Source organism: Chlorocebus sabaeus, chromosome 16 (assembly GCF_047675955.1).
Source record: "Chlorocebus sabaeus isolate Y175 chromosome 16, mChlSab1.0.hap1, whole genome shotgun sequence".
Lineage (NCBI taxonomy): Eukaryota > Metazoa > Chordata > Mammalia > Primates > Cercopithecidae > Chlorocebus > Chlorocebus sabaeus.
The window spans coordinates 27745349-27758723 of NC_132919.1; the positions used below are offsets into that span (position 1 = coordinate 27745349).

At 40.6% G+C, this 13375-nt stretch overlaps 1 protein-coding gene across 2 annotated transcripts in view; it reads left to right on the forward strand.

The window, feature by feature from the left end:
* Positions 1–13375, forward strand: part of TAOK1 (TAO kinase 1) — a 169684-nt gene that overhangs the window by 128068 nt on the left and 28241 nt on the right. For both annotated transcript variants that reach the window (XM_073004795.1, XM_073004796.1), the window contains 3 exons: positions 2491–2727; positions 5379–5507; positions 9816–10019. In XM_073004795.1, coding sequence (XP_072860896.1) covers positions 2491–2727; positions 5379–5507; positions 9816–10019 — 570 coding nt within the window. The remainder of the gene's footprint in view (positions 1–2490; positions 2728–5378; positions 5508–9815; positions 10020–13375) is intronic.

Sequence of the window (13375 nt, forward strand, 5' to 3'; positions counted from 1 at the left end):
CCAACATAGTGAAACCCTGTCTCTACTAAAAATATAAAAAATTAGCTGAGTATGGTGGCGCATACCTGTAGTCCCAGCTACTCAGGAGGCTGAGGCGGGAGAATCACTTGAACCTAGGAGGCAGAGGCTGCAGTGAGCCAAGATCGTGCCACTCTACTCCAGCGTGGGCAACACACCGACCCTGTCTTTGAAAAAGAATTGAAAATGTTATCAACAAGATGAAAGATAACAAGTGTTGGCAAAAAGGGGAACTCTTACACATTGTTGGTGATAACCTAAATTAGTATGGCCATTTTGGAAAATGGTGTGGAGGTTCCTCAAAAAACTAAAAATAGAACTGCCATATGATCCAGTAATTCCACTTCTGGGTACATATTTAAAGGAACTGAAATTCGTATGTTGAAGGGATATCTGCACTCCCATGTTCATTGCAGCATTATTCACAATAGCTAAGTCATGGAATCAACCTAAGTGCATATCAGTGGATGAGTGGATAAAGAAAATGTAGCATATATACACAACGGAATACCATTCAGCCTTAAAAAGGAAAAATCCTGTCATTTGCAAGAACATGCATGAATCTGGAGGATTATGCTAAGTGAGATAAGGCAAGCACAGAAAGACAGATACCACATGATCTTGCTTTTATGTGGAATCTAGAAAAATAAAGTTGAACTCATAGAATAGAGGTAGAGAGTAGAGTGGTGGTTACTAGAGGTTAGGGGCAGAGAGAAATGGGGAGTTGTTGATCAAAATGTACAAAGTTTCAGAAAGATAGGAGGAACGGGTTTTGAGATATTTTGCATAGCCAGTTGACTATAGTTGACAATAGTATATTGAATATTTTGAAATAACTAAAAGTAAATCTCAAATATCTCACCATAAAAAATGATGCATAAGGAAGGTGATGGATATGTTAGATTGATTTAATTTAATATGTTGAATACATATATCAGTATATCACACATGTACTCCATAAATGTATACAATTATGATTTGTCAATCAAAACATTAACATTTTTTAAAGGAATTGAAAACAGGTACTCAGACAAGTGCATGTACACACATAGTTAGCAGCAGTTTTCACAGTGGCCAAAAGACGGAAACAATACAAATGTCCATCAGTGGATGAGTGGATAAACAAATTGTGCTATATACATACAGTGGAATTTTATTCAGCTGTAAAAGGAAATGAAATACTGATGCATACTACAACATGGATAAACTTCAGAAACATGCTAAGTGAAAGAAACCAGCCATAAAAACTCGTATATTATATGACACTACTTATATGAAATATGCAGAATAGGTATATCTATAGAGACAAAAAGCAGATTGATGGTTACCAGGAGGGGAGAATGGAGAGCAACTGCTTAACAGGTATAGAATTTTCTTTTGAGATGATAAATGTGCTTTATAACTAGATAAAGGTGGTAGTTGCATGGCACGGTAAATATACTAAACACACTGAATTGTTCATTTTAAGGTGATTGATTTTATGTCATGCGTATTTTATCTTGTTTTTTTTGTTGTTGTTTTTGTTTTTGTTTTTTTTGAGACGGAGTCTCGCTCTGTTGCCCAGGCTGGAGTGCGGTGGCGTGATCTCAGCTTAATGCAAGCTCCACCTCCCAGGCCCACACCATTCTCCTGCCTCAGCCTCCGGAGTAGCTGGGACCACAGGCGCCCGCCACCGTGCCCAGCTAATTTTTTTTGTATTTTTAGTAGAGATGAGGTTTCACCAAGTTAGCCAGGATGGTCTCGATCTCCTGACCTTGTGATCCGCCTGCCTCCGCCTTCCAAAGTGCTGGGATTATAGGCGTGAGCCACCGCGCCTGGCTTATCTTGATTTTTAAATTGAAGTTTTTCTTTTTTTTTTTGCTTTGTGGTCAGTGTTTTTTGTGTTCTGCCCAAGAAGTGTTTGCTTACTCCAGGGTTATAAAGATATTTTGTGTTTCTGCTTTGTGATTCTGGGTTTTACATTCAGGTCAAATGATCCTTCTCAAATTAATTTTTATATATGACATAAGTGATATAGGGAGTCAAGGTTTATTTGTTTTTTTCTATGTAAAGAACCAGTTGTTTCAGCAGGATTTGCTAAAAACACTATCCTCTGAATTAACTTGACTTTCTTGGTAGAAAAATCAATTGAACATATGTGGATCTCTTTCTAGTTTTTATTCTCTTTCCTTGATCTACTTAGCCTATCTTAAAGCCAGTACCGCATTGTCTTGAGTACTGTAGAGCTGCATGTCCTCCAAATATTTTTGTTCCTCAAGATTGTTTTGGCTAGTCTAGATTCTTTTATATCCCCATATAAATTTTAGAACCAGTCTATTTCTTTAAAAGACTTGTTGGAAATTTTCTTGGAATCGGCTAACATTGGGATATTTTATACTAATTCCCTACTTAGTTAATATAGAATGGTTTAAAAGGCTTTTCAAAGAAGAATGTTTTATTTTCTTCTTTTCCTTCCATTATTTGTATGTCTAGGTTACAAGGCAAATGCAAGAACATGAGCAGGATTCTGAGCTTAGAGAACAAATGTCTGGCTATAAGCGAATGAGGCGACAACATCAAAAGCAACTGATGACTCTGGAAAATAAGCTAAAGGCTGAGATGGACGAACATCGCCTCAGATTAGACAAAGATCTTGAAACTCAGCGTAACAATTTTGCTGCAGAAATGGAGAAACTTATCAAGAAACACCAGGCTGCTATGGAGAAAGAGGTGGCTTATTCAGTATTATTAATTTGCTTGTTTTAGATTTTGAATGTCTCAGAATTAACCAACATGGCAGTTTGATGTTAGAGTATCTGTTCCCAGGAACCAAGCAAATTGGGGAAAAGGAGAAACATTTATGTGACTTATATAAAGGTTTCTGTAAATTGATATTACAAAAAAAGGTGATATCTGTGTGTCTTATCTCTCACTAATTTTGTGTGTGCATCATTTAAAACAAATCAGTCTTAAAACTATTCATTGGGGTAGTCCACTTTATAGTTTATGTAATAGCCAGCAAAATTTTGAATATGAAAAATTGATGTATTTTAATATCAAGTACTAGGCCTGGGAATTAATAAGACATGGAACCATTTCCTGATTCTTGAGAGTTTTATAGTGTCATAATCGGTAAGTTACTCAGTTATTTTAAGCTTTTCATTTTCTGGTTATCTGATGAGTTTGCTAAATCTCCTGTCATTAGGTGATTTAGGTCTCAAAAAGTCATTTTTATTCTCTTTTTTGTATTTTTTGGAAACTACCCTTGAATTTCTGGCAGCATTTTAATATCAGAATGATTGAAGATTACTGTAATAAATACAATGTTGTAGGTTATAAGTTATGAAAGATTCAGATTCATGAATTTGATTCAGAATCAAATTCATTTGATTATTGACAAATAATTGTCATTATTTTACATGATAAAAGTTTAGTTTTTAGGATTTTTGTTATGTGAAACCTTTTCTTCTAATGTTTTTGGTTTCCCATTGTTTTACTTTTTTTCGATAGTCATGTTTGTCAAGTAGAATGTAGAATTCTCAGTAAATTCACACATATCATTAAAATATGTCCAGGTAGTCTGCAGTGAGGCATTATTTATCATAGCTACCCTCTTCTCCCTTTTCACAAAAAAAGAACCATTCTCATAGTAGTAGGGACTTTGACAAAATAATTTATGATATAAATAAATATTTGATTTTGAAATAATTTGATAGAACAATGTATACATATTTAAAATCCTCTGGGCATTGAATATTTTTATTTTTTATTTTATTATTATTATTTTTTGAGACAATCTCTCTCTGTTGCCCAGGCTGGAGTGTAGTGGCGTGATCTCAGCTCACTGCAACCTCTGCTCTCCAAGTTCAAGCAATTCTCCTGCCTCAGCCTCCCAAGTAGCTGAGACTACAGGTGCATCTACCATGCCTGGCTAATTTTTGTATTATTTTTATTTTAGTAGAGAAGGGGTTTCACCATGTTGATCAGGCTGGTCTCAAATCCCTGACCTCAGTTGACCTTCCCTTCTCAACCTCCCAAAGTGCTGGGATTATAGGTGTGAGCCACCACACCTGACAGATATTATTTTTAATAGCTTGGGAAAAGGGGATACTAACATATTTAGGAAAACAATTGCTGAAGCAGATGTGCAATGTGATAACAAATTTGTTTTAAAAGTATATAACCAGGATGGGTGCAGTGGCTCACATCTGTAATCCCACCACTTTGGGAGGCCGAGGTGAGAAGATTACTTGAGCCCAGAAGTTCAAGACCAGCCTGGGCAACATAGGAAGACTCTGTTTCCACAAAAATAAAAAATAAAAAAATGAGCTGAGCATGGTGACATACACCTGTAGTTCCAGCTACTCAGGAGGCTGAGGTGGGAGGATCACTTGAGCTCAAAAGGAGGCTGCAGTGAGCCATGATTGTACCACCGCACTCCAACCTGGGTGACAGAGTGAGACCCTGTAATACATTTTTTGAGATGGGCACTCGCCATGTTACCCACTGGTCTTGAACTCCTGGGCTCAGGTCATACTCCCACCTCAGCTTCTCAAAGTGTTGGGATTACAGGCATGAGCGACAATGCCTACTTAATTATATACATACACATATATATGTGTGTGTGTATATATTTGAGACATGTACGTTTATAGAAAAAATTAGAGGCCGGGCTCAGTGGCTCACATCTGTAATCCCAGCACTTTGGGAGGCTGAGGTGGGTGGATCACCTGAGGTCAGGAGTTCGAGATCAGCTTGGCCAACATGGCGAAACCCTGTCTCTACTAAAAATACTGAAAATACAGGTGTCACACACCTGTCATTGCAGCCACTCGGTAGGCTGACACAGGAGAATCACTTTAACCCGGGTCGCGGAGGTTGCAGTGAGCCAAGCTTGTGCCGCTGCACTGCAGCCTGGGTAACAGTGAGACTCCATCTCAAAAGTAGTAATTTTTAAAAAAGAAAAAATTACAAAAGATATGCACCAAAACATGAGATTTTTCTTGTTTTTCTGTATTTTGTAAATGTTCTACAGTGAACGTGTATTGGATATAGAATCAGAAATAAAGTATAGCATTTGTTTCGTTTTACTAAGGGATTGAGGGTTGGAAGGAGGATATACTTCTGTTAAATGAAATAAAAAGTTGACAACGTGTTTGACATTTCAAAGATGAGTTTCATCTTACTGATTCTATGAAGTTCAAATGGTAAGGATGCCAAGTAGCACGTGTTTATAATTTGGTTCAGTCTTTTATTTTGGTAATGTTTCTACCGATTTCTTGTTCTTAGAAAAGAAAAGATATTCTTAGTGATGTATATTAAACTGCTACTTTAAATCTATCTACTTAACTAATTTGATTCGTTTTTTAAACTTCATACAGGCTAAAGTGATGTCCAATGAAGAGAAAAAATTTCAGCAACATATTCAGGCCCAACAGAAGAAAGAACTGAATAGTTTTCTAGAGTCCCAGAAAAGAGAGTATAAACTTCGAAAAGAGCAGCTTAAAGAGGTACTTATGTCATAAAACTTTTCAATAAATTTTCTGCTTATTAATTATATCCAATGGTGACCAACTCATATCCAATTATATCCAGTGGTGACCAACTCATATCCAACTTATATCCAATGGTGACCATTGGGTATCCTCACTGGCATTAGGATAAAATTATCTTTTGTTGTTTGTGGTCACTAAATGGATATTAGTTTAAATAATGACTTTAATTATAATCAGTTACCCTTAACTGAGTTATTTAGTTGAGGATCTAAAATGAATCATTTCCTGAAAATATACTTTTTTTATGTTTTTATTTTTATTTATTTATTTATTTATTTTATTTATTTATTTATTTATTTTTGAGACAGAGTCTTGCTCTGTCACCCAGGCTGGAGTGCAATGGTGTGATACCAGCTCACTGCAAGCTCTGCCTCCCGGGTTCACGCCATTCTCCTGCCTCAGCCTCCTGAGTAGCTGGGACTATAAGCGCCTGCCACCATGCCCGGCTAACATTTGGTAATTTTTTTTAGTAGAGATGGGGTTTCACCATGTTAGCCAGGATGGTCTTGATCTCCTGACCTCGTGATCCGCCCGCCCCGGCCTCCCAAAGTGCTGGCATTACAGGTGTGAGCCATTGCGTCCAGCCTTATGTTCTTATTTTTTGTATGTATTTTTTGAGACAGTCTTACTCTGTTCCACAGGCTGGAGTGCAGTGGCACAATCATAGCTCACTGCAGCTTCGACCTCCCATGCTCAAGCAATCCTGCCTTAGTCTCCCCAGTAGCTGTGAACACAAGCACGCACCACCACTCCTGGCTAATTTTTAAATTTATTTTTTGTAGAGACAGGGTCTTGCCATGTTGCCTAGTCTGGTCTCAAACTCCTGGGCTCAAGCAGTCTGCCCACCTTGGCTTCCCAAAGTGCTGGGATTATAGGCATAAGCCACTGTACCTGATCACATTTTGTTATGTGAAACCTTTTCTTCTAAAGTTTTTGGTTTCCCATTGTTTTACTTTAAAAGTAAACAGAATAAGGGGGATATTTGCTTGTCAGTTTTTTTTTAGGTAGAATATGCTCATTATTTCTTTGTGGCTACAGGGTTTCATATTTGTTTGCCCTTTCTTGTGTTGCCCCCTCCCTCCGCTTTTTTTTTTTTTCCCGAAACGCAAGTCTCACTCTGTCGTACAGGCTGGAGTGCAGTGGTGTGATCTTGGCTCACTGCAACCTCCCCTCCCCCGAGGTTGAAATGATTCTCCTGCCGTAGCCCCCCAAGTAGCTGGGATTACAGGTGTGTGCCACCATGCCCAGATACTTTTTATATATTTTTTTAGTAGAGACGGGGTTTCACCATATTAGCCAGGCTGGTCTCAAACTCCTGACCTCAGGCAGTCTACCCACCTCGGCCTCCCAAAGTGCTGGGATTACAAGCGGGAGCCACCACTCCTGGCTCTTGTGCTGCCTTTTTTTTTTTTTTTTGAGACAGAGTCTCACTCTGTTGTCCAGGCTAGGGTGCAGTGGCATAATCTCGGCTCACTGCAACCTTTGCCGCTTTGGGTTCAAGTGATTCTCCTGCCTCAGTCTCCTGAGTAGCTGACATTACAGGCGCCTGTCACCACGCCCTGCTGATTTTTGTATTTTTAGTAGAGATGAGGGTTTCACCATCTTGGCCAGGCTGGTCTTAAACTCATGCCATTCTCCTGCCTCAGCCTCCCGAGTAGCTGGGACTACATGTGCCCGCCACCAAACTTGGCTAATATTTTGTATTTTTAGTAGAGACAGGGTTTCACAATGTTAGCCAGAATGGTCTCGATCTCCTGACCTCATGATCTGCCCGCCTCAGCCTCCCAAAGTGCTGGGATTACAACTGTGCCTGGCCTGACAACTTCTTAAAGAGGATCATTATTCAAGATAGGCACCAGGAACGGAAAATGATATGTCTTTTAATTTACACTCCTGTCTTACAGGATGATTGAAATTTTTAGTTCATATAATTAATTAGCATACTGTGATACATCGATTGATTTTGATAAAATAAGTATAATCAATTTGATATTAATGATTTTTGTGTGTGTAGGAATTTGCCTTATAATCAGATATGTATGTCTTGTTGTGTACATATTGGTGGCACAAAGACTTGCTCTATACCCTGCCAAGTGAGCTTCATTGACAAGATTTTTCCAACTCTAAATGGTATAATTTGCAGTATATTCCCATGACTATAATTCAAAAGCCAAACTCTATACTGGAACTTTGAGTTTGAAACAATAGTAAATAGAGTTTCCAACTATAAATAAATCTCCAACAAAATGCAGTTGTTTTGTTTTCCAGTGAAATTTAAAACAATGTGGAAAATCATTAATTTTGATTTGTTCAGTGGTTATTAATGCTGAAAATTAAATACCATTCATAAAGTAGGTCTCTATTCTCCCATGGTTTTGTTTATTTTCCATTTAATTTCCAGTTTTCTTATATCGAATCCTTCCATAATTTTGCCAAAAACTTAGCATCAAGGATGTCAAAAACCAAGAAGCAAGAATGTTTAACTGTATTTTTGCCCTAGTTCACTTGTGATTTTTACCCAAAAGCACTATCTTCTGTTTCTTCTTGGGAAGGTTTTAAAAAAGGATGTATTTTACTTTATTAACCAATCATTGTGTACTTCGAAGTTAGGAACCATCAGAAATGTAGCTGTGCAGAGACAAAAGGTACACGTTTTCTGGTGTACATATCTCTCTTTCCTTTCCGATTGAGTGGGTAACTCAACAAAGATCTAAAGGCCGGGCACAGTGGCTCATGCCTGTAATCCCAATAGTTTGGGAGGCCGAGGTGGGCGGATCACGGGGTCAGGAGATCGAGACCATCCTGGCTAACATGGTGAAATTCCATCTCTACTAAAAATACAAAAAATTAGCTGGGCATGCTGGCAATTGCCTGTAATCCCAGCTACTCGGGAGGCTGAGGTAGGAGAATCGCTTGAACCTGGGAGGCGGAGGTTGCAGTGAGCTGAGATCGCACCACTGCACTCCAGCCTGGGTGACAGAGCAAGACTCTGTCTCAAAAAAAAAAAAAAGATGTAAATACCACTTGCCTTCTAGAGGTCATTGGTCATTGCCCTGCCTGAGTATTAGAGAAGAAACACACTTAAGAACTTTTATTTATTTGTTTGTTTGTTTATTTATTTATTTATTGAGACGGAGTTTTGCTCTTGTTGCCCAGGCTGTAGTGCAATGGCGTGATCTCGGCTCACTGCACTGCAACCTCTGCCTCCTGGGTTCAAGTGATTTTCCCGCTCAGCTTCCCGAGTAGCTGGGATTGCAAGCCTGCATCACCATGCCTGGCTAATTTTGTATTTTTAGTAGAGATGGGGTTTCTCCATGTTGGTTAGGCTGGTCTTGAACTCCTGGCCTCAGGTGATCTGCCCACCTTAGCCTCCTAAAGTGCTGGGATTACAGGCGTGAGCCACCGCACCCAGCCAATAACTTTTATTTAAAATTTACTGATGCAAAATGATAACATTCATTTAGGTAATTTTAATGGGGTTTTTGTTATGGTGGTGGTTTTGTTTTTTTGAGACGGGGTTTCACTCTGTCACCCGGGCTGGAGTACAGTGGCGCAATCTCGGCTCACTGCAACCTCTGCTTTCTGGGTTCAGGCGACTCTCCTGCCTCAGCCTCCCAAGTAGCTGAGACTGCAGGCATCTGCCACCATGCCTGGCTAAGTTTTTTTTTTTTTTGAGACTGGGTTTCGCTCTTTTTGCCCAGGCTGGAGTGCAGTGGCGCTATCTCAGCTCACTGCAACCTCCACCTCCTGGGCTCGAGTGATTCTCTGCCTCACCCTCCTGAGTAGCTGGCATTACAGGCATGTGCCACCATGCCTGGCTAATTTTGTATTTTTGGTAGAGGCAGGGTTTCTCCATGTTGGTCAGGCAAGCTCCTCCTCCCAGGTTCATGCCATTCTCCTGTCTCGGCCTCCCGAGTAGCTGGGACTACAGGCGCCTGCCATCACGCCTGGCTAATTTTTTGTATTTTTAGTAGAGATGGGATTTCACCATGTTAGCTAGGATGGTCTCGATCTCCTGATCTCGTGATCCGCCTGCCTAGGCATCTCAAAGTGCTGGGATTACAGGCGTGAGCCACCACGCCCAGCCTAATTTTGTATTTTAGTAGAGACAGTTTCACCATGTTGGCCAGGCTGGTCTCGGACTCCTGACCTCAGGTGATCCGCCCACCTTGGCCTCCCAGAGATCTGGGATTACAGGCATGAGCCACTGTGCCTGGCCCTGTTTTTATGTATTTTTACCTGAGTTGTTTTTTATGTTGCCAGGAGCTAAATGAAAACCAGAGTACCCCCAAAAAAGAAAAACAGGAGTGGCTTTCAAAGCAGAAGGAGAATATACAGCATTTCCAAGCAGAAGAAGAAGCTAACCTTCTTCGACGTCAAAGACAATACCTAGAGCTGGAATGCCGTCGCTTCAAGAGAAGAATGTTACTTGGTCGTCATAACTTAGAGCAGGACCTTGTCAGGGAGGTAAGTTTGAGTGATGAGAAATTTTAAATCCTTTATCAAAAGCATCTTTCCTGAAAATACTCCAATTCCATTCTAGTCTCAGGGACTTTGCACTTTTACTTGCCTCTGTCTGAATCATTCTTCCTCAGATATTCACATGGAGTGTTTGCTCCCTGTATATCTTTACTCAGATGTCATTTCCTTAAAATCTCTTAACCACCAATTTTTTTTTTCCCCCAAGAAAGAGTCTCTCCATGTCGCCAAGTATGGAGTGCAGTGGCGCCATCTTGGCTCAGTGCAATCTTCACCTCCTGGGTGCGAGCGATTTTCGTGCCTCAGCCTCCCAGGGTAGCTAGGATTACAGGTGTACACCACCAAACCCAACTAAGTTTTGTATTTTTAGTAAAGATGGACTTTCGCCATGTTGGCCAGGCTGTTCTCAAACTCCTGGCCTCATGCAATCTGCCTGTCTCAGCCTCCCAAAGTGCTAGGATTACAAGCATGAGCTACCATGCCTGGACTTAACCACCACATTCTTCTGCTTTATTTAAATATTATTCTTTGCAGCCAGGTATGGTAACTGTAATCCCAACACTTTGGGAGGCCAAGGCTGGCAGATCACTTGGTTCTAGGAGTTTGAGACCAGACAGGGCAACCTGACAAATCCCTGTCTCTACAAAAAATATGTTTATTAAAAAAAATTAGCTGGATGTGGTGTGCACCTGTAGTCCCAGCTACCTGGCTGAGGCATGAATATTCCTGAGCCCAGGGGGTTGAGGCTGCAGTGAGCCATGATCATGCCACTGCACTCCAGCCTGAGCTACAGAGCAAGACCCTGTCTCAAACAGACAGACAACTAACTAAATACATATGTTCTTCTTTGCACTTTTCTTTTTCACGTGAATATGTGTATGTTCACAAAACCATGTGTTTCTGCAGGGTAGGGAGGTTGTTCCTGACTCCCTCACTACAATGGAAGTTGTATGAAATCACAGAATTGATGCAGTTTTTTTAATCTCCAGTTTCTTATTCATAGTAGGCATTCAATAAATCTTAACCAATCCACAAATGAAAAATGTTGATTTTTATTTTTTATTTTTATTTTATTTATTTATTTATTTATTTTGAAACAGAGTCTCGCTCTTTCGCCCAAGCTGGAGTGCAGTGGCGATCTCGGCTCACTGCAACCTCTGCCTCCCAGGTTCAAGCAATTCTCCTGCCTCAGCCTCCCAAGTAGCTGGGACTACAGGCATGCATCACCACACCCGGTTGATTTTTTTATTTTTAGTAGAAACGGGGTTTTGCCGTGTTGGCCTGGCTGGTCTCCAATTCCCAACCTCAAGTGATCCGCCTGCCTCGGCCTCCCAAAATGCTGGGATTACAGGCATGAGCCACCATGGTCAGCCTTGAGTTTTACATATGAGGAAATTCATTGGGCAGTTTTTGCCTCTGACCTGAAATGGGTTCCATGAAGTGTGTGTTGCCCTTAAATACATTTTTATCATCATGTGATTATTAATTGGGTAAATGTTGTAGAAACTCTTCTGCCAATGAAAACAATTATTCTTGGCTGGGTGTGGTGGCTCATGGCTGTGATCCTAGCACTTTGGGAGGCCGAGGCAGGTGAATCACTTGAGGTCAGGAGTTTGAGACCAGCATGGCCAACATAGTGAAACCCCATCTCTACTTTTAGTAGAGATACAAAAAAATGAGCCGGACGTGGTGGCGGACACCTGTAATCCCAGCTACTTGGGAGGCTGAGGCATGAGAATCAATTGAACCTGGGAGGTGGAGGTTGCAGTGAGCTGAGATCGTGCTGCTATACTCCAGTCTGGGCCACAGAGCAAGTCTCCATCTCAAAAAAAGAAAAGAATTATTTTCATTATTAAGATACCTGTGAGTATAGATAAATTTCTGAGAGTGGGTTGAAATAATATATTTCATGCTTGTAATATAGCATAATTGTGGGAGTTTACTAATAAATTCAAATTAAAACAGTTGCATCCATTATGTAAGAAAAATGTAAAAGATTGATACATTCAATCCTAGTAATGGCGTGTGTTAACAGACACTATTAGTAAGACTATAAATTGATATTGCCCCTTTGGAGCATGATTTAACAGTAGCTTTTAAAATATAATATGCACGTAGCATTTATTCATCAAATCCACTTCTAGAACTCTGTCCTACAGAAATAACAACATGGTTCTATGATACAGTATACATAGATACTTATTGAAACTTTGTTTATAAAAGTGAAACGGGCTGGAGCAGTGGCTCTCACCTATAATACTTGAGGTCAAGAGTTCAAGGACAACCTGGTCAACGTGGTAAAACTGTCTCTACTAAAAATATTTTTAAAATGAGCTGGGTGTGGTGGTGCACGCCTGTAATCCCAGCTACTCAGGAGGCTGAGGCACGAGAATTGCTTGAACCTGGGAGGCAGAGGTTGCAGTGAGCTGAAATCGCACCACTGCACTCCAGCCTGGGCGACAGAGTGAGACTCTGATTTAAAAACAAAACAAAACAAAACAGTGAAACATAGAAGCAGCTTAAATGTCCAAACACAGAGGAATGATTGAAAGAATTATGGCATCACAAAGCACTAGGTTACAATGAAACTTTAAAAATTTCTATGTACTGGCTGGGTGCAGTGGCTCACACCTATAATTCCAACACTTTGGGAGGCTGAGGTGGGAGGATCACTTGAGACCAGGAGTTTGAGACTACCCTGGACAACATAGCAAGACCCTGTCTCTACAATGTTTTTTTTTCCCCGAGACTCCGTCGCCCAGGCTGGAGTGCAGTGGCATGATCTCGGCTCACTGCAACCTTTGCCTCCTGGATTCAAGCCATTCTCCTGCCTCAGACTCCCAGGTACCTGGGACTACAGACATGCACCACCATGCCCGGTTAATTTTTTTTTTTTTTTTTTTTTTTTTAATTGAGACAGAGTCTTGCTCTGTCGTCCAGGCTGGAGTGCAGTGGCGCGATCTCGGCTCACTGCAAGCTCCGCCTCCCGGGTTCACACCATTCTTCTGCCTCAGCCTCCCAAGTAGCTGGGACTACAGGTGTCTGCCACCATGCCTGGCTAATTTTTTGTATTTTTAGTAGAGACAGTTTTCACCGTGTTAGCCAGAATGATGTCAATCTCCTGACCTTGTGATCCACCTGCCACAGCCTCCGAAAGTGCTGGGATTACAGGCGTGAGCCACTACGCCCGGCTGTGTCCATGTTCTTAATCACCACACTCACCAGAGTAGACTGCATGTAAAATAATTGAATAGAATACTCTGAAGAAACTGAAAGGATAACTTAGGAGCCCAATTCAAATATAAAATTAGGAAGTAAACAAAAGAAAAATGTTAAACCTCTTG